A 23626-nucleotide genomic window follows, 5' to 3' on the forward strand; every position below is an offset into this window, starting at 1 on the left:
TGGATTTTCCAGACATCTTCCTGTTATCAATTTGTAGGTTAATTCTCCTGTTAAGATTTATTTTTAATTTGTTGAGGTGTAACCAGATTGTGGTTTTTCTTGGTAAATGTTCCATATGCAGTGGAAAAGAATATATATTGTGCTGTTGTTGGGTGGAGTGTTCTAGAAACGTCAACTAAGGCAAGGTGGTTGATAATGTTCCCAAGGTATTTTCCTTCCTTACTGATTTTCAGTCTACCTATTCTATAAATAGGATATACTACTAAGGAGAATATATAATATACTACTAAGGAATGTTGATGTTTCAAACTATAAGTGTGGATTTCTCCTCTGATTTTAATAGTATCTGCTTCAGGTATTTTGAAGCTCTGTTATTAGTTGCAATGATTGTTATATCATAATTATGTTGGTGAAATGACCTCTTTATTATTATTCATTGCCTTCTTTACTTCTTGATAAATTCCTTAAATTTGTAGTCTAATTTTGTCAAATGTTAATAGAGTCACTACAGCTTTCTTTTGATTGGTGTTTGTATAATAGAAAGTTTTTCTATCCTTTTACTTGTAGCTTATGGCTTTATATGTATAATAGGTTTTTTATAGACAGAATATAGTTGGATTTTGTTTCTATAACCAATCTGATAATCTCTGCCTTTTAATTTGGGTTTTTAAAATAATTTACATTTAATGTCGTTTTGATATAGTTGTATGTATGTATGCATGCATGCATGTATGTATTTTCAAGTTTTTATTTGAATTCTAGTTAGTTAACATATGGGGTAATACTAGTTTAGAAGTAGAATTTAGTGACTCATCATCTACACACAACATGCAATGTTCATCACAATGTATTCAAATCTAACCATTTTGCTAATTGTTCTACATTTGTTTCATCTGTGCTTTTTCCCCTTTTACTCTTTCCTGCCTTCTTTTGGATTAATCAATTATTTATTTTTTTCCCACTTTATCTCTACTATTGGATTTTATTTTAACCCTTTCTTAAAAGTTTTAAGTATCTTTCTATGATTTACATCTTTAAATTATTACAATTTACTTTCAAATAATATTATACCACTTCATATAGTATAAGACGTTAATGCTGCATTCTTCCAGTTTCTTTCTCCCATCCTTTGAGCTATTCCTGGAAAACATTTTACTTTTTGTATGTTATAAGTCCCATAATGTAAAAAATCCCACAATATGTGATTACTAATTTTGCTTTATACAATTATCTTTCGAAGCAATTAAAAATAATGAAGTTGTCTTATATCTACCACTCACTACTTCTTAAACACATGGGGCATTTTCCTAATTTAGACTCATTGCACAAGATGTTGCCTCTACCTAAGGTTATCTTTCCCTGCCATGTGTATGTATCATTTTTTTTTACTTATTATGGTCTTGCTTCATAGTGAGAGTTTCCTTGGCTACTCTATTAAATGTTTTACTCCTGCAACCTAGTTCACTGTTATGCTTAAACTGCTTTATTTTCCTCCTATAAGAATTAGTACCATTCAATATGCTATATATTTTTTACTCATGTTTCTGTCTGACTCTTCTAGAACATTCATTGTAAGCTTCATGAGGATAGGGTTATCTGTTTTGATGACTGACATATTCTTAGGCCTATAGCACACAGTAGGTGACTACTCAATAAAAAAGATGGTGAATGATACTAATGGAACATTATTTGCATGACTCTGTTTTTAATAATGAAATGGAGGCATATCTAAAAAGACCAAAATGACATTACTTTAATTGTTATTACAAGTCTATGGGATAGATTTTGAAAGAATGAGTTTTCAATGTTAATATTACCATGACTAACCTATTTCCATCTGTAGTTCCATCAAGTGAAACTGAAACTATTAATTTATAACAAAAATTTTACTAAAATGCTCATTGATGGAATGAATAGTTTTATTACTAATCTTTTCTACCCTTTATGCTAGATTTTAAGATATTTATACAAATTTATACAAATTAATGGTGATAAAACTATGTTGGGAAATTCTCTCTGTGAAGAAAAGTCTTTTGTGTGTCATGACTGTCTCTCCTTGGGATTGTTCTAATACCAACTAAAGGCTGTGATGCAGATAATCCATAAGCTGCTTCCAGGTAAATTTTTAAAATTAGAAACTATCTCTCTGGGTGAATTTATAAGGGCTTTTATTTCCCTAGATGCTGATTCACTGCAGTGAATAAGAAAAAAATGGAATGTTATGTTAAATCGAGACCTGATTTCTTCCCTTGAGAAATGTACACTATGTAGGTGTGTCTCTTGTTTAGCTATGTGCATATTTGAAAAATAATGAAAATAGCTGAATACACCTTTGACACAAGCTTATAGTTCAACTTGATAGAGGTTTCTGTTATTAAATACTAAAAGAGCAATAACAGTAATGATCATTTATGGGAAGATGACTGTTAAGTTAAATGTTAAGCTCATTTATTTATCAGGTGGTTAATTGATAGCTACCATGTGTCAGGAATTAAGTTAAAATATTCTACCAGAAGAGGTAGAAAATAAATAAATATATAACATAATTTGGATAGTTATAAGTACTAAAAAAATAACAAAACAAAGCAGAATAAAAGGGTTGCTTGGAAAGTGATATGGGCTATTTTAAGTTAATCAGAGAAGTCCTCTCTGAAATGGTTTTTGAGCAGTCACCTGAATGAAATAAAGGCATGAGACATACAGATGTCTGGTGGAGTAATATTTTAAGCAAAAGGACTTTTCAATGCAAAGATGCAGACTTAATTTTTTTAATGACTCAGAGTAAAATATTACTCTAAATAACTGACCAGAATAACTGGGAGATAAGACAGATTGAATTATAAAATATTTGAAAATGTAATTATACACATATAATTTTCTATCCCTTTGTTCTTGATTCAGTAGACAGTAGGCATCTGGAGATGTTTAAGCAGAAGAAACACCATCAGAAAAGTACTTAATAAATATCTCTATTCACAGGGTGTTAGATAGATTATCAGGAAGAAAAAGTGAAAACAAAGAGAACAGCTTAGACTCTATTATGATTGTTCATTAAGGACACAGGGACGCAGAACTTAACCTAAATCTTTGGGTTTAATTGTTTGTGGGTTCAGTTATCAAAAGTAGGTGTGTAAAATACAGAAACAATTTGAGATTTGGAATCATAGTCCTGAATTCAAATCCTAATCCCAAATTTTGCCAATTTTACTTTGCCCAAATTAATCTAAATTTTAGCTAATTCATCATTAAATGAGGCTATTAGTAACTACATGGTAAATTGCTGGAAAATTTGAGATAAGATGTATCAACTGCCCAACACCATGACTGACAGAGAGGAGATGTCGCAAAGTAGAAAATACACAAATCTGCCTCCCTCAAGATGACATCTGGGGGATACCATCCTTTCATTGACTACTCATTATATGTCAGACACTGTGCCTCAGCATTTAACTTATGTTATCTTTTAATATAGTCCATAAAATTAAAGCCATTATCCCCATTTTATCAAAGAGTTATCTGCCAGCTGGAAGTATTAGGCAACCTGTTTCATGTTCTCTTAATATAGAAGGCAAGAATGTCTCAGCTGTCATAAGAATATTCCTAAAATTTTTGGAAGGAGAATGTATTTGTTAGAGATTCAAAGTGACAGAATAATTTCAGAAATATTAAAATTGTGATAGACGTGTAAACTTCAACTGTAAAATGTGGACTTAGGCAATGAAGGTAAAGAAAGGGAAAATAGCTGTGTTCTGGAATTACAGTGCTGAGGTTTAGTTATATTATAGTATCACACCTAATATAACACAGAATTCATATAGAAACCTCCTCTACTTGTTGAGCTTTAACCTAAATGAGGCATAAAAGAAACATGGCATGGGATCAAAATGTATGATGGTCTTAGTTTTTTTTTGAGGTGACTTAATAGTCTCTTTGAAAAATGATTGAAGAATTATTACTCTTCATTCCTGTCCTTGGACCCCTACTAGAGCTATTTTTCTTTTTTGAGGCAAGAAAGTCTGACAAGAATACAGAAAAATATTCTACTGGAGTTAGAACCAAAATTAAATTAACATACTGTAAGGGAGGAAAGACATTGGATTCAATTATACCTGACAAAACACTGTGTTCTTTTTTAAATAAAAATTAGCAAGCTAATGGCAGTTTAATAATAGCAAGCTCATTTATAGCATTCACGGCACTTTACATATAGAATTTCATTTTATTTCCATAAAACTTATGAAGTAGATACTCTCACATCCATTTTGCTAATAAAAACAAAACAAAACAAAACCGAAGCACAAAAAAGTTAAGTATCTTCTGTAACGTCACACAGCTGATCAGCATTAATGTGGGATATAAAGCAAATAGCTGGACTCCAGAGGGTGCTTCTGAACACTATACCATATCTCAACTCAAATCACTCAAAACAAACTTTATGCCTTTTAAGTAACCATAGAGCAGACCATAATGAAAGGCCATTGTTGGGGATTTAATTTCACTGTACCTTATATCCATGGCTAAACACTAGAGAGAAATGGTCTAAGTCTATGGATATTTGTTTCACAGGTATCTTTGTGCATTCAAAACTGCATTTATTTATTTATTTATTTATTTTTGTGTGTGTAAAGTAATTCTGTCTATCTATTTATTTAGATTGTATTTTTTTAAGTATTGTATTTTTTTATTATTTTTTGTCATCTCCTTAACATAACCACTTCCGTTATTGCTTTTAGTGTTTTTCTTTTTAATATAATTTATTGTCAAGTTGGCAAACATACAGTGTATAAAGTGTGCTCTTGGTTTTGGGGGTAGATTCCTGTGGTTCATCACTTACGTACCACACCCATTGCTCATCCCAACAAGTTCCTTCCTCAATGCCCATCACCTATTTCCCATCTCCCCCGTGCTCCCATCAACCCTAAGTTTGTTCTCTGTATTTAAGAGTTTCTTATGGTTTGCCTCCCTCTCTCTTTTTTTGTAACTATTTTTTCCCCTTCCCTTCCCCCAATGGTCTTCTGTTAAGTTTCTCAACTTCCACATATGAGTGAAAACATATGATATCTGTCTTTCTCTGACTGATTGATTTCACTCAGCATAATACCTTCCAGTTCTATCCACGTTGCTGCAAATGGCAGGATTTCATTCTTTCTCATTGCCAAGTAGTATTCCATTGTATATATAAACCACATCTTCTTTATCCATTCATCAGTTGATGGACATTTAGGCTCTTTCCATAATTTGGCTATCGTTGAAAGCGCTGCTATAAATATTGGCGTCCATGTACTCCTATGATTCACTCCTGTATCCCTTGGATAAATTCCTAGCACTGCTATTGCTGGGTCATAAGGTAATTCTATTTTTAAGTTTTTGAAGAACCTCCACACTGTTTTCCAGAGTGGCTGCACCAGTTTGCATTTCCACCAACAGTGCAAGAGTGTTCCCGTTTCTCCACATCCTCGCCAGCATCTGTTGTTTCCTGAGCTGTTAATTTTAGCAACTCTGACTGGTGTGAGGTGGTACCTCACTGTGGTTTTGATTTGTATTTCCCTGATGATGAGTGATGTTGAGTATCTTTTCATGTGTCTGTTGGCCATCTGGATGTGGATGGAATGCAGACTTGAAACTGCATTTAAAATGAATATCGTGTCAAGTAAAAATTGCTGCGGCTGAGGTAAGAGAGAGGTTTTTTCTTGCTTTCTCCTCTAGGGTTTTGATGGTTTCCTGTCCAAAGGCAAGGGAATTAAAAGCAAAAATGAACTATTGGGACCTCACGAAGATAAAAAGCTTCTGCACTGCAAAGGAAACAACCAACAAAACTAAAAGGCAACCAACGGAATGGGAAAAGATATTTGCAAATGACATATCAGACAAAGGGCTAGTATCCAAAATCTATAAATAACTCACCAAACTCCACACCAAAAAACAAATAATCCAGTGAAGAAATGGGCAGAAGACATGAATAGACACTTTCCCAAAGAAGACATCCAGATGGCCAATAGGCACATGAAAAGATGCTCAATGTCACTCCTCATCAGGGAAATACAGATCAAAATCACACTCAGATACCACCTCACGCCAGTGAGAGTGGCTAAAATGAACAAATCAGGAGACTATAGATGGTGGAGAGGATGTGGAGAAATGGGAACCCTCTTGCACTGTTGGTGGGAATGCAAACTGGTGCAGCCGCTCTGGAAAACAGTGTGGAGGTTCCTCAAAAGATTAAAAATATATCTACCCTATGACCCAGCAATAGCACTGCTAGGAATTTACCCAAGGGATACCGGAGTGCTGATGCATAGGGGCACTTGTACCCCAATGTTTATAGCAGTGCTTTCAATGATAGCCAAATTATGGAAAGAGCCTAAATGTCCATCAACTGATGAATGGATAAAGAACTTGTGGTCTATATACACAATAGAATACTACTTGGCAATGAGAATGACATCTGGCCTTTTGTAGCAACGTGGATGGAACTGGAGAGTGTTATGTTAAGTGAAATAAGTCATACAAAGAAAGACAGATGCCATATATTTTCACTCTTATGTGGATCCCGAGAAACTTAACAGAAGACCATGGGGGAGGGGAAGGAAAAAAAAATAGAGAGGGAGGGAGCCAAATCATAAGAGACTTAAAAACTGAGAATAAACTGAAGGTTGATGGGAGATGGGAGGGAGTGGAAAGTGGGTGATGGGCATTGAGGAGGGCACCTGTTGGGATGAGCACTGGGTGTTGTATGGGAACCAATTTGACAATAAATTGATGGGAGATGGGAGGGAGGGGAAAGTGGGTGATGGGCATTGAGGAGGGTACCTGTTGGGATGAGCACTGGGTGTTGTATGGAAACCAATTTGACAATAAATTTCATAAAAAAAACTTGACCCCCCCCAAAAAAATGAATATTGTATTTGTTTTCTGTTGCTGTTTCTCTCCATTAACATGTGTGCATCACTACGTGTGTGTTTTAGGGGAGGTTGTTAACCTCAGTTAACCCATGTTATTAAAGAGGTATTACTAATCACAGGCATTACCAGAAATGAAGGCTTTTTGGCAAGAAGTAGAGAGAATTGTTTCCAAACAGAATATCTAATGTGTATCTGTGCTTCAGGTTGAATACAAATACGTTAAGACATGTGTAAGACATAAAAAGAATTTTCCCTTGGGGCTGCTGCTGTGAGAACACCTGATTAGCAAATAAATTATGCTGCACATTGAGGAGTGTACATCATTTATCTTAAGCTGGTTTATTCACATTTCTTTAGTACCAAGGATAATCAGATATTTAAATTCTCATTCTGATGGCACCAGCTATCTGATGGATTCACTTCATCCACTTCAAATTAATTGTACAGAGTCTCTTTATGACATTTTAATGGCATTAAGAACAAACACAGAAATATGCCCAATGAGGAAGTTATGTGAGAATGATCAAAAAGTTTTGAATAATATTGGTCATACTCTGTTAAAGGATGTTTATATAATCATTACAAAGTAACTTCTCTTTTGTGCATAAACCCTTAGCCAACTCTTTCTCATTCCCTTGTGTTACTAAGTCAAACTAACCTTATTCAACATAAACTCTTGGCTCTGTTTCTAATTTTGAAAGGCATCATTTAGTTGGTTGATTTGAAATCAAAGGCAAAGCCTTAAATTCTTAGTGAAAAAAAAAAAGCATACTTACAAAGTTCTCTGGGACCTGTGCTTTCATCATTTATATTCACCTAATATATAGTTCCTGTTGATATTTTTATAATTCTTTTTTTTAATGTTTATTTATTTTTGAGAGAGAGACAGAGACAGAGTGCAGGCAAGGGAGAGACAGAGAGAAATGGAGACACAGATTCTGAAGCAGGCTCCAGGCTCTGAGCTGTCAGCACACAGCCTGATGCGGGGCTTGAACCCATGAGCTGTGAGATCAGGACCTGAGCTGAAGTGGGCAGACGCTTAACTGACTGAGCCACCCAGGCACCCCAATATTTTCTTTAATTCTTGAAAGTTGTTTGGGAAATGTTTTCTCAACATGTCTTTCCCAGGCAGTAAAGAGCTTTAACCCTTTGGTTTGGCCCACAGGTGGAAGAAATTGACATGCTTACCTGATTTTAATTTATGTGACACTATGGGGATAGGTTTGTTAGTCAGCAAATACCCAGTGCTTATAATGGTGCTGGACAAACAGTAGGTGCTCAATAAGAAACTGTTGAATAAATTACATGTGGCAGAAGGATTAGATCCATTTTATATGAACCTAAGGAAAGATAACTAGTGTAATAGATGTAAACTTTAGGAATGCATTCCTTAAAACCATTGTAAGGTTATTTAAAGGTAAAAGGAGCTTCCTCAAAGAATTAGGAAGGAAGGGTTTTAAGAACGGGTTGGAAAACATTATAGTGGTGACATAATAAAAGAGAGTTTAGCATTGGTGATTGAAGTGGATTAATAATGTTACATTTAACCATGAATTTTGAGAAACTATATGTGTTCTTTGATAAAATCAAGAAAGGGGTCTTCATATCCCTACCCCCATACTTGCAGATACATTTGTATCTGCAACCAGTTTCATAGGAAGCAGGTCCCTTTATCAAGACTCTCTCTCGAGATCCCAGCTTTTCCTACCTCTTCTGAGGCCCTACGACAGAGAGGGAATAAAGGACTCACGTCTGTGTCTACCACCTGCCTGCTGATTGCTTAAAGGTCAAAGCCGGCTCCAGTTCAGGAGTTTCCTATGATGAAAAGACTTTATAGAGGTACCCCTTGAAAAGGTTCTCCTTGGGTGTACGACAGGCAAAGGCTTCGAATTGAATGTGAGGAAAGTGATTAGGGGCTGTGTGACAGATCAGGCTACAGTGGGTTCCATCTTGGGGCATCTTCAGGATTATGCTAAAGAGTTTGTACATCAGTGTGAAAGTCAGCAGTTCATTCTTGTGAATGTGTCTCAGTGAGGAGATTACATACTAGTAGAGTTCTATATATCCTCTCTGTTCCAGAACAGCTCTGTTTTAAATCAGTGTTCTACGGTAGAGTTCCATGTAAGCATTAATTTGAGAAAAGCTTTCTCACCCCCTTGGACATGTTTCTTTTCCCTGCTTAGGGTAAATACCTTGGAATCCTCCTTAACTCTCTCACATTCTGCATCAATTCATCAACAAAGTCTGTCAGCAAGGCCTGCAAAATATATTCTGAATCCAACAATATATTCTGATCTTCTCACTGCTCACATTCTAGTCCAAGCCACCATCGTCTCCAGCCTGAACTTCTGCAGTGGTCCCCTAACCAGTTTTCCTGCTTTTACCCTTCACGCTACCCCCTCCCTCCACCACAATGTGTTCTCTACAGAGTGATCCTTTTGAAAAGACCCTTACATTCCACCAATCAAAACTCCATAATGCTTTCCTTTCTCACTCAGAATAACATATAGGAGTCCTTATGGTGGCTTGCTAGGTTATGATCTGCTGTGTGACTCTCTCTGACCTCGTCTTCTCTTCTGCTTGCTCACTGCACACTGGCCACATTGACCTTCTCACTCTTCGGCCAACACATCACATCTGCCCCCACTTCAGGACACTCATACTTCTCTGTTCCCTTTGCTTGTAGTACTTTCCCCTCAGACAGCTGCACAACTCCATCCTTCACTTTGTTCATGTCTGCTTGGATGTCATCTTTGCAGAGAAGTCTCCTCTGATCGCCTTAATCCCACCCACCTCCATTCATTCTCTATTCTGTTACCTGACATTTTACATTTATATATAGATTATGTGTTGTTCACTGCCTTTCTTCCTCACCAGGAGACATGAGAGCAAAGAATATACCTTCAGTGCTACTATATCCCTACTACTAAAATAGTGCCTGAAACAAATAGACAATGAACATATGCTGACAGGATGAAGTCAAAGCATATTAATGGTATGCTTGGCAATCATAATAACTGTAAGATCTTTTCCATGCAGGAATTGTGATCATTCTAATGCAAATTTTGTAGTTATCCAGAAAATAAAAGATTTTGAAGAGCCTGATATATTTTTGAGGGACACATGAAAACTATAGCTATGTTACCCATATGTGTAAGAATTAAATTAAATTACTAAATATTGTTGTTCTTGTAGCTGCTTTCATAGAGATGGAGCTGACCTCGATAATATTATATCATGGGAGAAGGTGGCCTTTGAGTGCTTAGAAGATGGCAATCATGATTTTGAAAATAAGCTAGCTATAAGGGGGACAGATCTCATGTTGGATCTAAAAATCACAGGTCTAAAAGAATTTTTTTAAAAGCATTTTTGGAAAGCACATGAAATTCTTATCAGCAATATCCTAGGATGTCCTATATGCTTTTATGTTAACATTGCATTATGTAAATAGGATTTAATAGGATTAACATACCGGTATCCCTGCAATGTACAGAACTATTCCACACTACAATAAAGGAACAGGTTGCTATCCATTTTCTGCCCAGTCTGCAACTTTGCCCTTTTCCATTACCTGCCAAACCAGTCAATTTTATGACTAACTCATACTTGAAATCCCCCCAGGTTCTCATCACTTTGCTAGCTCTTTATGCTACTATAGTCACTTATTATCATCACATTTTTAGAGTATGCTTTCATGTGCCTTTTGAAAAAAACCAGGGGCATTTCTTGCTAGAGTCCCTTGATTTGTGTTCCTAGTCTTTAAAATTCTTATCAAGTCTGAAGCAAATTTTGCCTCATCATGAATATATCAGTGTCGTTACTACTTAGATGACTGAATTTATTTATCTATTTATTTATTTATTGTAATTTTTTTACTCAAGTATAGTTGACATACGATGTTACAGTAATTTAAGGTGTGTAATACAGTGATTCAACTTCTCTATACATCATGCTATGCTCACCACAAGTGTAGCTACCATCTGTCACATACAGCACTATTACAACAGTATCATTGACTATATTCCCTATATTCCTTTTATTCCCATGACTTTTTAATTCCATAACTGGAAGACTGTATTTCCCACTCCCCTCACCCATTTTGCCCCCACCCTTCTCCCCTGTGGTAACCATCAGCTTATTCTCTGTATTTATAGGCCTGATTCTGCTTGTAGTTTCTTTGTTTATTCATTTGTTTTGTTCTTTAGATTCTACATATGAGTGAAATAATATGGTATTTGTCTTCCTCAGTCTGATGTATTTCATTCAGCATAATACGCATTAGTTCCATTCATGCTGTCACAAATGGCACGACCTCATTCTTTTTTATGGCTGCATAATATTCTATTTTACACACATACACACACACACACACACCCCATATCTTCCTTATCTACTAATTATATACCTTATAAGAGTTTAATATCCAAGATAGACAAAGAATTTCTACAACTCAACACCACAAAACCCGAAATTTGATTAAAAAATGGGCAGAGAACCTGAATAGACATTCTTCCAAAGACATACAGATTGCCAAAGACACACGAAAGATGCTCAACATCACTAATTATCGGGGAAATGCAAATCAAAACTACAATGGTATATCACCTTATGTCTGTTTTCTTTTGTTGATTTTATCAATTTTCATTTGAGTGATATCATTTATTGGTGAGTTTTCTTTGACTTCCAAATAAAGTCTGTGGTCATATTCCTGTTTAAAAAGGTGCTTTTATAATAATGAGAAGTTGTTCTGCTTGCAAGCAAGGAGTAAACAGGAGCAGGATGTATTTAACCCATATCACATGCTGGAGAGCTCCTTTGATCCATCAAGGTCCTGCTCAACTGTCATGTCTGAGATGTCTTTCCTGTATGCCTCTCTATCCCTTTCCCAAACACCTTTATTATTCAATATTCCATGTTTACTTATCACTGTACTTGGTAAATCTATTATTTTTCCTATGACACTATATTCATTTTATTATTTTATATCTTTCTACTCTACCATAAGCCTCTTGAATATATGCTGGAATATATTAGGCACATAATAAGTTTCTTAAATAGAATTGAATTAAGTATAACAAAAGGACATATAGCGGTTCCACTGGCCAGATCATGAATCATGTATCTGGGTTCCAAATTCAGTAGTAGCAGAACTTTGTCTAGAGATAAACACTTGACATATTTCACATCAATAAACTAATTGTCATATTATTATGGTAATGTGATAATATAGTGTTGGGATCTTTTACCATGAACTCAATAATCGCATAGTAAGACTATAGGAGAAAAAAAAAGTATTGAAGAAACTTCTAGTCTGTGTGGAGTTCAGAGAAAGTAGATAATACCCACATTTACAAAGCACAAACCAAGCTTTGCCTCAGCATCTACAAATAAAATACTATAGTATAAATAATACAGATATTTTAATTATATCTCTATTAGTTATTATTAAATGCCTATTATATATATATGACCTGAAAAGAGTATAATTAGTAATTAGCTCAGAGAAGCTGAGAATTAGTCTATCAATGCTAACACTAATACCAACACCAATGCTAAACCAAGAAATAATTATTCAACAATAGCATAAATGTTTTCCAGTGATATAAACTTAGAAAATCAAACAAACACACACACACACACACATGCACATACACGCACACACACGCACACACACACAACTATAATAGGAAGTTTAGAAATGGGAAAAGCAATGCCAGTATATTTCAGTAATGAAATATGGTGAATTAACTAAAATGCCAATTTTATAACTGAATTAACTAAAACAGATTAAAGTTTAAAAAGAGGCAGGGTACTGTACCAAAACACATGCTATTGAGGGTCTCAAATTAGTGGTTTAAGTCCTATCAAGCAAAATGACAGGCAGAAGATAAATCCTAAATATGAATTTAAAAATTAACCTTTTTGCCACCTGACTCTTTATTCCATCTAGATAATATCTAGTAGTTATGTTTGCTGAGTAAGAAAGTTTTACTCTAGCTTGGGAATGTCTATCATGTGAGTATCCTCTGTGACTGGTATAATCCCCCTGAACCATATAGGCTTACATATATTTCAATTAACTCTTTATTTTTCTTATTTATTTATTTATTTATTTATTTATTTATTTATTTAATTTTTTTGAGATAGAGAGTGTGTGTGTGAGTGGGGGGAGGCAGAGGAAGAAAGAGAGAGAGAGAGAGAGAGAGAATGAGAGAGACAGAGAGAGAGAGAGACAGAGAGAGAGAGAGAGAGAGAGAATGAGAGAGACAGAGAGAGAGAGAGAGACAGAGAGAGAGAGAGAGAGAGAGAGAGAGACAGAGAGAGAGAGAATCTTAAGTAGGTTCCATGCCAGTGTGGAGCCTTATACGGGACCCAATCTCATGACTGTGAGATCATGACCTGAGCCGAAATCAAGAATCAGACCAACTCTGAACCGACTGAGCCACCCAGCTAGCTGCCCCTAACTCTTTAAAAGGATACAAATGGATTAATTTTGAGAATTCTGGAATAAGAGTAATTTAGGCACGAATAGGCTATTTTCATTTTCATGACTTATTTCTAATTCATTATTCCTGAATCTGGTAAAAAATACTATAATTTTTCCATATTTCATGGATTTTGAACAGCTTTGTTCCAATGATTCTCATATTAAGATCTATAACCTAAAGATATATGGGACTGAGATCTGAAGGACTGAGAGATATCTTAATCATACAATAATCTCCCCCATTGTACCTAACATAGAAGAAAAATACACATGCTATTTAATGCACAAAGATATGCTTCTTTCTGCATACTTCTACTTACACTACACTAGTTAGAATCTGAATAATTTTGTTATAAATGCCTCCATTTTAAGAAAAGTTCTGGAAAAGAAACTGGGGAAAAGCAACTCAATTTCAATTGCTTAAATAAATTTTCTAAAAGTGCATGACTGAACTCTGGTAAGCATCATATGTCCAACAGTCAGCCATCTTTGCTACAGTAATCATAGAGCTTATTACAACTAGTTTTTGAGAGAGGCAAGCTTTCTCACTTATTTATTTAGGTATGATTACAGCACTTGTCACCAAAGAATCTGCCTCTAAAAGAGGACATAACTCTGAACTTAATTGCTAATCTAAACAAATGGCATTTTGGAGGAGAGGTTATGTTTGCTCTTTTCATCAGAGCATTTGTGAGGCTGTCTGCAGAGAAAGACATAGACTGAACTTTTTTACAGACATCTTTTTGGTCTGGGATACTGTAGTTAGTCAGCTATATCTACCTGAGTTAAATCATAAGAATGAAATAGCTAGGCGCTGGGGCAGGTGAGTTCCTGGGAACCTTTAAGAGCTATTCGCAGTTTGCTACAAATCTGTGAGTCTGGTGGAGACAAACCTTGCTGGTTTTCAAAGCTTGATCTTTTTGTACTGTTTTCAATCCTAGCAAAGCCATAAAATGCTTCCTCATTTTACAGGTGAGAAGACTGAGCTTCAGAATTTAACTAACTTGCTATTATGAGCAAAACCAGGATTAAATCCAGTTTATCTGGGTTTATGTCCATCATAAAAAAAGTAGTTACCCCTTTGGAGCATGTACCAACATTTTCCATTTAACTTTTAAAAATTTGCTTCAATGGAGGAATATATTTGAGTTGTATTTTCCTTCTCCACTTAGATATTTCCCAATTTTAATTTTAATTTCATTTTAACATGAAGAAAATAAAACAAGGCAAAACAAACAACCCTCCTTCTCAAAAATGAAGGGAACAAAGGCTTAATTCTCTTTGAAATAAATACAATACAAAGTCCCATAAAAAGGTTAAAAGGTTCCATTTAGCATCAGACTCATATTCTGATTTAAAGAAATAATTGTCATGTACAAATCAGAATAAACATACAGGAAAATACAAAGGGATTTGAAATGTCATCAAAATAAAACAATCTTTTTCAAAGTTTGAACCTGTTACGTATTTTAAAATATCTTTCTAACTTTTCATAGCCAAATTCTAGTTATTGCATACTTAAGACTTGGATGCATTTTGTTTTGCTTATTATGCCCAGCACAAACATTTTACAACAGACTAGCCAACAAATTTACAAATTTTTTTGAATGCTTTGTTGGGTTTTATAACCTTATTTTCCCAATTAGGCTAAAGACCACTTCCTTTGTACGTAGCTGGTATCTGCATAATGTTTCTGCCAGCTCTACCTCAAAACATGGAAATGAGTATTTGGTAAAACTTACTTCAACTTCTGTGAGACAAAAGTCAACATCTCAGTTACATCAGACTGAGAATAACTGATCACCAGACTAAATTCGTTTTAAAATTAAATACGGCCATGATTCAAAAAATCTTCTTCACCATGATGCAATGTTATCATGGCTTAATATATGGCTATAATCCCCACAAATTTGACAGAATTTGTTTTTGGCCATTTCTTGCATCTTGAAGGGGTCAGGTACAACAAAGCAAATTGATAAAACTTAGGAAAAAAGAAAGTGAGAAAAACCTCAGCAACCAAAATATCCACAAAATAAATAATCAAGAATTTTTAATGTCAAAGATCTTGTATATGGAAACTTCAATTATGGGTGAGGAAGAAGGTACTGCACATGGGGATATTAATCATTTTTTTTTATTCTGGGTCTGTGGTGCCAACTTTAACATTGGCTTTTATTAGAGGCATGCAAACAGGTATCGGTGACACAACTAAAATAAAATGAGTCAACGAGAAAAGGGCATAAAATAAGGACTTTCCATTTGGCTCAGAACCAAGTGTAAGGACAGCACATTGTTCATTACTAACAACATTGATGTCTCAATTGAAATCACTGTCTCTTCCTTTAATCTTTCTCATCTTGCCAGGAGACACAATCATTTACCTAAACATTAAAACAAGGGAGCCATTAATTAATGGCTTATCCCACAGCTAAGCATTCAGCCAGCAAAAGTCAAGAATTGACTAAATCCATCTCCTCTCCATCCCACTGCTCCAGCCTTGGCTCAGGTCCTCACCATCTTTCTCCGGGACCTTCAAAATAACCTTTAAACTAGTCTTTCTCTCTGCACTCTTGCTCTAATCCCCATCCTGTTATTATCTTAAATTCTCAGTCTGATTAAAACTTTTATTGGCTCCCCATCTTCAGCAGAGTCAATTTCAAACTGTTTACTTTGGGTTACGGGACTCCTCATGAGCTGATCCGCCCACCAGCCTTAGCATATCCTCTTTCTAGTACAGCAGTGCTGAGAAAACATGAAACCATGAACATACTTTGGAGACCATAATAAGTTCTTTGAGGACAAAAGCACGTATATATTTTCAATCCCAGTACTAATTACATCAGTACCATCACCCCCACCCCTTGCTTATTTGAGACTTCACTTTCTGTGATTTCAGTTACCTGTGGTCAACCTAAAGCAGATAATCCTCCTTCTGACTTGTTAGAAAGTCAGTAGCCTAACGCTAGTCCCAATGCTTATGTCATTCATCTCACATCATCACAAGAAGGGTGAGCACAGTACAGTAAGATATTTTGAAAGAGACCACATTTGCATAACTTTTATTACAATAGCTTGTTACAATCACTCTATTTTATTATCAGAGATTGCTGTCAATCTCCTACTATGCCTTATTTATAAATTATACTTTATCATACTTATGTATGTATAGGGAAAAACATAGGGTTTGATACTATTCACAATTCCAGTCATCCACTGGGGGTTTCAGAACATATCCCTATTCACACTCAAAATTTAATCGTGTCACCTTCTTGATGAAATCTCCTGACACAGTCCTCCAAAAAGTTAATTGTTTTCTCTTCTTGCACAAAGTTTTATTCTGGTACATTTCATGCTATATATTAATTACTTGTTTCCACATTGGTATCCTCTTTTAAAGAGTGAACGTCCTAAAGGCAAAGAGCGTATCTTAAAATCTTCATATCTCTAGGGATCTAGAACTGTTTCTGAAACATTTTTGTCATATGGTAGGTACTATTCTAAGAACTTTCTATATCTCATTCAATGAATAAAGTTTGTAATAAATATTGTTAGATAAAGTTAAAAATATAAAAACTTGGGGCATCTGGGTGCCTCAGCTGGTTAAGTGTCTGACTTCAGCTCAGGTCATCATATCAGGGTCTGTAGTTTTGAGCCCCATATCAGGCTCTGTGCTGACAGCACTCTCAAAAATAAATAAACATTAAAAATTTTTAAAAATATATAAAAACATAAAAATATCTCACTTGCAAGATATTAAACTTTGAATGCTATTCAGGGATTTGGAAAATAAATAAATGCCAACTTTCAAGTTAGAGAAAGATAATTTCAATGGCTTAAGATATTTTGAGTGGGGAAATAGTGCATGAGTAGAGACAGGTAAAAGTCAAGTGGAAATAAACATTCTTCCTGGGAACTGGAGTCTTATCAAGAAGAACTCACAATTGGTGATTTCATTGGGAGGTGCTAATGATATTCAAAGAACCATGATCAGGTCTTTTAAAGCAGTGTTGCCACTTTTAAAACAAATCATTAAAAAGTATTAATATTATTTTTTTATTTTTAATCAAGCAGAACTGATGAGATTATTATATAACTGTTGCTAGAAACTTCTTATTAAAATGTTGAAATGTTATTTATAAATTATCTTTTTATTAAGTGAGTCTTTGCACTTCCCCAAATTTCAAATTGCCAATATGTCAGACAAAATGCAGTGAGAAAATATTCTCACTTGAATGACAACATTGGTAGAACTTTAACCAAAATTTATGCTGTGATTGGGGTATTGGGAGAGGGTATGCAAATTAAAGCCTTGTCTTCTTTTCAAGATCCAAGTATCCTACTTTTTAGCAGTATAAAGGATTTTCTTAGAGGAACATAACAAATGGACATAAAGTAGAACCATAGTGACTTTTTAAATTGTTTTACTGTTTCTTTCTGTTTTCACAGACCAGTTGAGTTTTCAGAAGTTGATTACCCACAAGTTGAATATCAAAGAAGACAACAATTTTGGGATCCTATACGTCTAGCTCTTTTCACATTGGCAATTGTAGCAATCATAGGAATTGCAATTGGTATCGTTACTCATTTTGTTGTTGAGGGTAAGTATCCAGGTCACATTTTTATTGCCTAAGTGCTCTATGACTTAATATCTTGAAATTCTCTGTTGTATAAAAAAATGCTATTTGCATGATATTAAAATTTTAATTACTAATTTCTTATTGACGTTAAGTTATTGTTTGTTCCATTATTGAGTTCAGGGTTACATATTTCCAGCCAGTGAAGCTTGCAATATACCTTATCACATGGATAGACATCTAAAAGCAATAGTTTTAAAATGAGAAAGAAGAATGAAAGCTTAATCTTTAGAATAGATACAAATCACATCGTGTGCTGAGTTTAATATGTTTTCGTTTTTCAAAAACAATATATTAATGAGTTCCCCAAGCAAAGATGATAGGAGAAAAGTTACCTAAAAAAGAATCTTTAATGGGCTAAAAATCAAACATTATCTTTGAAGGAAAAAGAGATTGTTTCATGACTGGAGGAAGAAAGGAAAACTCAATTTTGCATGATGTGCAAAAATGGATAATACTAATTAAACCAATGACAGTCAACCAATATTCATTTACCTTTACTTTGGCATGTGTATTTATAAACACATGTGACTGAGTCACTGACTAAAATTCTCCAGAATCATATGACTCACAACAATAAAGTCACACTTGAAAGATCAGGAAGTGATGAAATATTGTCAAACATGCTAAGTTTACCTTCCTACCCACTTTATTGGGGGACTGAAGATATCAATTTTTTTGACTTTCATGAAATAAAAAGGATAAACAAAATTGTCCTCTGTAATTATGTCTTTCTTGTTAATATATCCCCAGGTCAAAAAGGAGTAAAGTAGTTCTGTGTGTAAAATGTCCTCCATCCCCAATACTGCAGGTGTTCAAAAAAGAAAAAAAAAATGAAGGGATAATAAAAATAATGGCATTATAGTGTTTTTAAAATGTCATAGAGGTTGTCCTAGGCGGAATGATGCCTCCCTTCCCACTTTGGTTACCCATGTCTTAATCTTTGGACCCTGGGATGTTATCTTATATGGCAAAAAATACTTTACAGATGTGATTAAGTTAAGGTTTCTGAGAAAGGAAAGTTACTCTGGATTTTCTAGATGGGTCCTAAATGTAACTCCAAGGTTTTTATAAAAGGGAGGCAAGCAAGTTAAAGAAGGAAGAAGGCTATGTGATGACAGAAGCAGGGGCAAAAAGGAATAATGTGATATGGAACCACAAGCCAAGGAATGAGGATAGCCTCTGGAAGCTGAAAAGGCAAGGAAAAAGATTCTCCCCTTACAGCCTCCGGAAGGAACCAGCTCTGAAAACAGGACTTGACTGTAGTCCTATAAAACTCACTTCAGACTTTTAACCTCCAGAACAGTAAAATAATAAATTTGTGTTGTTTTAAGCCTCCGAATTTGTGGTTATTTGTGACAGCAGCAACAGGAAACTAATACAGAGGTTAATACTCAAGAATTTCAGAAATCTATTACATGGAACTTCCCTGCAGTTAATTGAAAGCTGCATCATTATAGATGGAAATTTAGTAAAACAAAAGAGAAGATAGTCTGTGACAAAGGATTAATGAATCCAAGGAATAAGATAGAGGTAATAACATATACATTTCAAAAGATAAGATGATAGACACATTTCAAAAAAGTAATATACATATTTTTATAGCATAAAGAAATAAAAATGAAATGAAATCACAGTATAGTGACCAGGATAACACCAAGAAGAAAAAGTATCTAAAAAATAATAATTTTAAAGAGTGAAAACAAATGGATCTAAAAGGCAGGAAAATAAAAATGAAATATATGAAATAATCAAAACAGAAGTAAGGATTTTAGCATACTTGATAAAATTTACATCACTAGGATTGAAGTATATTTGAGGAAGCTATTTTTATCCTAGGGATCTCAATAATTATGAATGATTAGCTTTCACTGTATTATCATTCTGATGAATTATCTACTCCCTAACATATGGGAAATTTTCAAATAAGGATTATAAAATAATCCAGTGACTTGTAGAATTTGAATGGTTTGTCAGTGCCCTCCAATTAAATATCGCCAAAATTACAGTTGCATTTGAACAAGGTGGGTTTATTCTTGTAGCAGAGGAGAACATACACCATGGGGGACCATGAGGCGGTCAGAGACTGTTGGAAACGGTGTATTAAATGATTTAGGGAGGGTTCAAGGAAGTAGGATGCATCCTTCATTGGATGCTGTCAGAGAGCTGGAATAATGCTGTAATTTGGTATCTTAATAAATCTTACCTGAACGACAACAGCAATGAAGTGGGGCTAACGCTGTTAACTGTTGGAGAAAGAGCACTCATTTATAATAGCCAGAATAAGGGAATGTTTTGCCTTGTTTGATTATTTGTTTGAACAGTGTTTTTGTCTGAGCTCAGATATATCTATAGATGATCTCATTTTTGTCATCACCTATATTGTCACAGAGTGGCCTTGTCTAATGTTGATGTTCTACAAAATTGTAACAGAATACCAAGGCCTAGGCGATAGTATCAGGCCAGTTCCTAGATGTCAGGAGCCACTTTTCCTCTTTCTCAGGTTTTATATTTACAACTCCATAAATTCTTGGGTATCCCTTTAAAAGAAAATTTCTGTGTTATTAATTAAATATTAAGTGCCTAACAGAATTAATGTAGCTACCTTTTTGTTACTCATCATGATAAAAAGACTGATGAAATGTTGGATTCTTATTTTTCCTTGAGATTTCCATTTAGATCCTCCCTTTTTATTTAAATGAAGGTAAATTAAATATTTAAAAATGAAGTCATAATTGAATAGTAAATTATACATACTTTTGAGCCTTGTTGCTACTCAATATTGTTATAAGTGTCATCCACTTTGTAGTTAGCTTTAGTCTATTTATTTTCAATATTGACTAATATTCTGTTGTCTTACACATGCCATACTCATCTATTCTAATGTTCATGGACATTTGGGTAGTTCCAGGTTTTAGACATTAAAGCAATACAGCTATGAACCTTCTTATGCATATGTATTGGTACACATATGCGAAGTTTATCAAAAGAACATAAACAGATGTAGAGTTGCTGCATCACTGGGCATATGCTTTTTGAACTTTATGGATAAAACCAAGCTGTTTTCTATCAGTACTGTATGGGAGTTCCCACTGCATTCCATATTTTCACCAGCATTTGCTATTGCCATACTTTATATATTTGCTAATTTGGTATAGATTGTAGTGTTATTGTAATTTAAATTTTCTTTTAATTTTATACATTTATTTATTTTTGATCAAGAGAGACAGAGCACAAGTGGGGGAGGGGCAGAGAGAGAAGGAGACAGAATCGGAAGCAGGCTCCAGGCTCTGAGCTGTCAGCACAGAGCCCGACTCAGGGCTCAAACTCACAAACCTCGAGATCATGACCTGAGCCGAAGTCGGATGCTTAACTGACTGAGCCACCCAGGTGCCCCTGTAATTTTAATTTGTATCTGACTTATTACATACTATAATTTTAATTTGTATCTGCCCAATGACTGCCAATAACACCGGGCACTTATCCATGTATTAACTTATAATTTAGATTTCTGTTTTTGTAAAATGCCTGTTCAAATCTTTTTCCCATTTTTTATTGAAGTCCTTAATTGATTTGTGTAGTTCTTTCTATATTCTGGATATATATATCCATGATCTATTGAATATGTTGCAAATATCTTCAACCAATGAAAAATATCAAATATCAATGAAAAATACCAAAAACATAATGATAGCTTCATAATTGTGTGAGGATAATTTAATATTAATGAAATCATTACCACCACCATTCACATGAAATATTAACAAGAAAAATTCAAACACTGAGTTTTCAAGTTGTCTTTTTTTTAGGTACCTAGAATTATATAGTAAATTATATTTTTCAACAAATAGTTTCATTATCCAGATTAATTTTTTCAGAATTATTTAGAATTACTTATATCTTTTCTTATAGGATAAAAACATATCTTTTATAAAGAATTCCATGAAATTTTTTGAAGAATTGCCTTTAGAATTATATTTTCACAAAATCCAGAAACTCAATTTTCTAAAGTTTTTTTTTGTTTGTTTTTTAGAGAGAGGGGGAAAAGAGAGACTGCTTGCATGTGCACATGCACAAGCAGGGGAGGGGCAGAGAGAAAGGGAGTTTCCCCATCCAGTGAGGAGCCTGATATAGGGCTCAATCTTACAACCGTGAGATCATGACCTGAACCCAAATCAAGAGTCAGATATTTAATGGACTGAACTACCCAGGCACTCCTCTAAAGCTATTTTTAATATTTTGACTTCTTGAAAACCTAAGTGTTCTTAGTTAAGTCTGGATTGAAACAGCATCATTTGTCTTCCCATTCTACAAGACTGGCTCCAGTTCCAGGAATGTGGGGAATATATACTCCCATAGGATTTAGAGTCAAATTAAAACCTTGGTTTTAATCTCAGGCCCATCATATAATAGCTGGGTCATTTTGGCAGGGTACTTTCCTAATTCACTAAGTTGCAGTCAATGGAAACAATATTTTTAGAAAAAGAAACATAAGTCAAAATAATAATATTAGTTCCTTCTAGATGTTAGGGTTATAGATTACTTTTACTTTTTTTTATATACTTCTGTTCATTTCAGAGTTTCTAATATAGCACTTATAGTCTGAAAATTTAAAAAAATAAATTAAATTAAAAGTTAGAATGCTTAGCACAGAGTCTGATCTATTATATACTTAAGAAATATTGACTATTGAAATAATTATTTTTCCTTGACTTGTAAAAAGCTTAAGGTATTGTTCTTTTTACTCATATTACCTAAAATGTTACTTCCTCTTCAAATGCAAAAATGGTACAATACTTTGCTCAAAGACTTGACATTACAGTGGACTAAAATCTATAGGTTATTATGATATTGTGGCAAGTACCAAATAGAGCTCTTCACAGGATGGTTATAGTGGCACAATTGTGAAGTCCTTATCTAACTAAGGCTGAATGTTCCAGACATTTTCCCCATTTGGAAGTAATGTCATGAGTAGAATTTATGCATGGAAATGCCTTTGGAATGGCATTTCAAGCAAAGGGTTTACAGAAGCAAAATCTTAGGGGGAAACAAATACCCAGCATGGTAAATGTAGACAAATGAGAACAGTTTGCTGTAGTTTTAACATAAATCCTAAGGGGAATGTTGCAAAGAATATGCTCAAAGGCACAGGTAGGATCTAGGTCAAGGAAAACTTTTGGAGATCATAGTTAAGACACCTTTCCATAAGAAACGGAGAAAAGTGGAAACATTTTAATTGGGGAAGTCATCTTGTCAAATTTTCAATTTTAAGATTACTATGTGGGGAATAGATTTTAGAAAAACAGAACTTGAGGCAGGGTATTAGTTAGTATGCTATTACATTTTATTTATTTCTCTTTTTTTTTTACATTTTTATTCATTTTTTGAGAGACAGAGGGAAACAGCATGAGCAGGGGAGGGGCAGAGAGAGGGGGAGTCACAGAATCCAAAGCAGGCTCCAGGTTCTGAGCTGTCAGCACAGAGCGTGACATGGGGCTCAAACCCACAAACCAGGAGATCATGATCTGAACCGAAGTCAGAAGCTTAACTGACCAAGCCACCCAGGTGCCCCAGCTGTTACATTTTCTAGACAATAAATAATA

General features: G+C 34.6%; 1 protein-coding gene across 3 annotated transcripts in view; it reads left to right on the forward strand.

The window, feature by feature from the left end:
- The window catches only part of LOC109278256 (transmembrane protease serine 11F), an 88648-nt gene that overhangs the window by 30722 nt on the left and 34300 nt on the right, over window positions 1–23626 (forward strand). For all 3 annotated transcript variants that reach the window (XM_019468447.2, XM_019468454.2, XM_053901504.1), the window contains one exon: window positions 17836–17987. In XM_019468447.2, coding sequence (XP_019323992.1) covers window positions 17836–17987 — 152 coding nt within the window. The remainder of the gene's footprint in view (window positions 1–17835; window positions 17988–23626) is intronic.

Source organism: Panthera pardus, unplaced genomic scaffold, assembly GCF_024362965.1.
Source record: "Panthera pardus isolate Hobbes unplaced genomic scaffold, ASM2436296v1 HiC_scaffold_13, whole genome shotgun sequence".
In the NCBI taxonomy this organism is placed as follows: domain Eukaryota; kingdom Metazoa; phylum Chordata; class Mammalia; order Carnivora; family Felidae; genus Panthera; species Panthera pardus.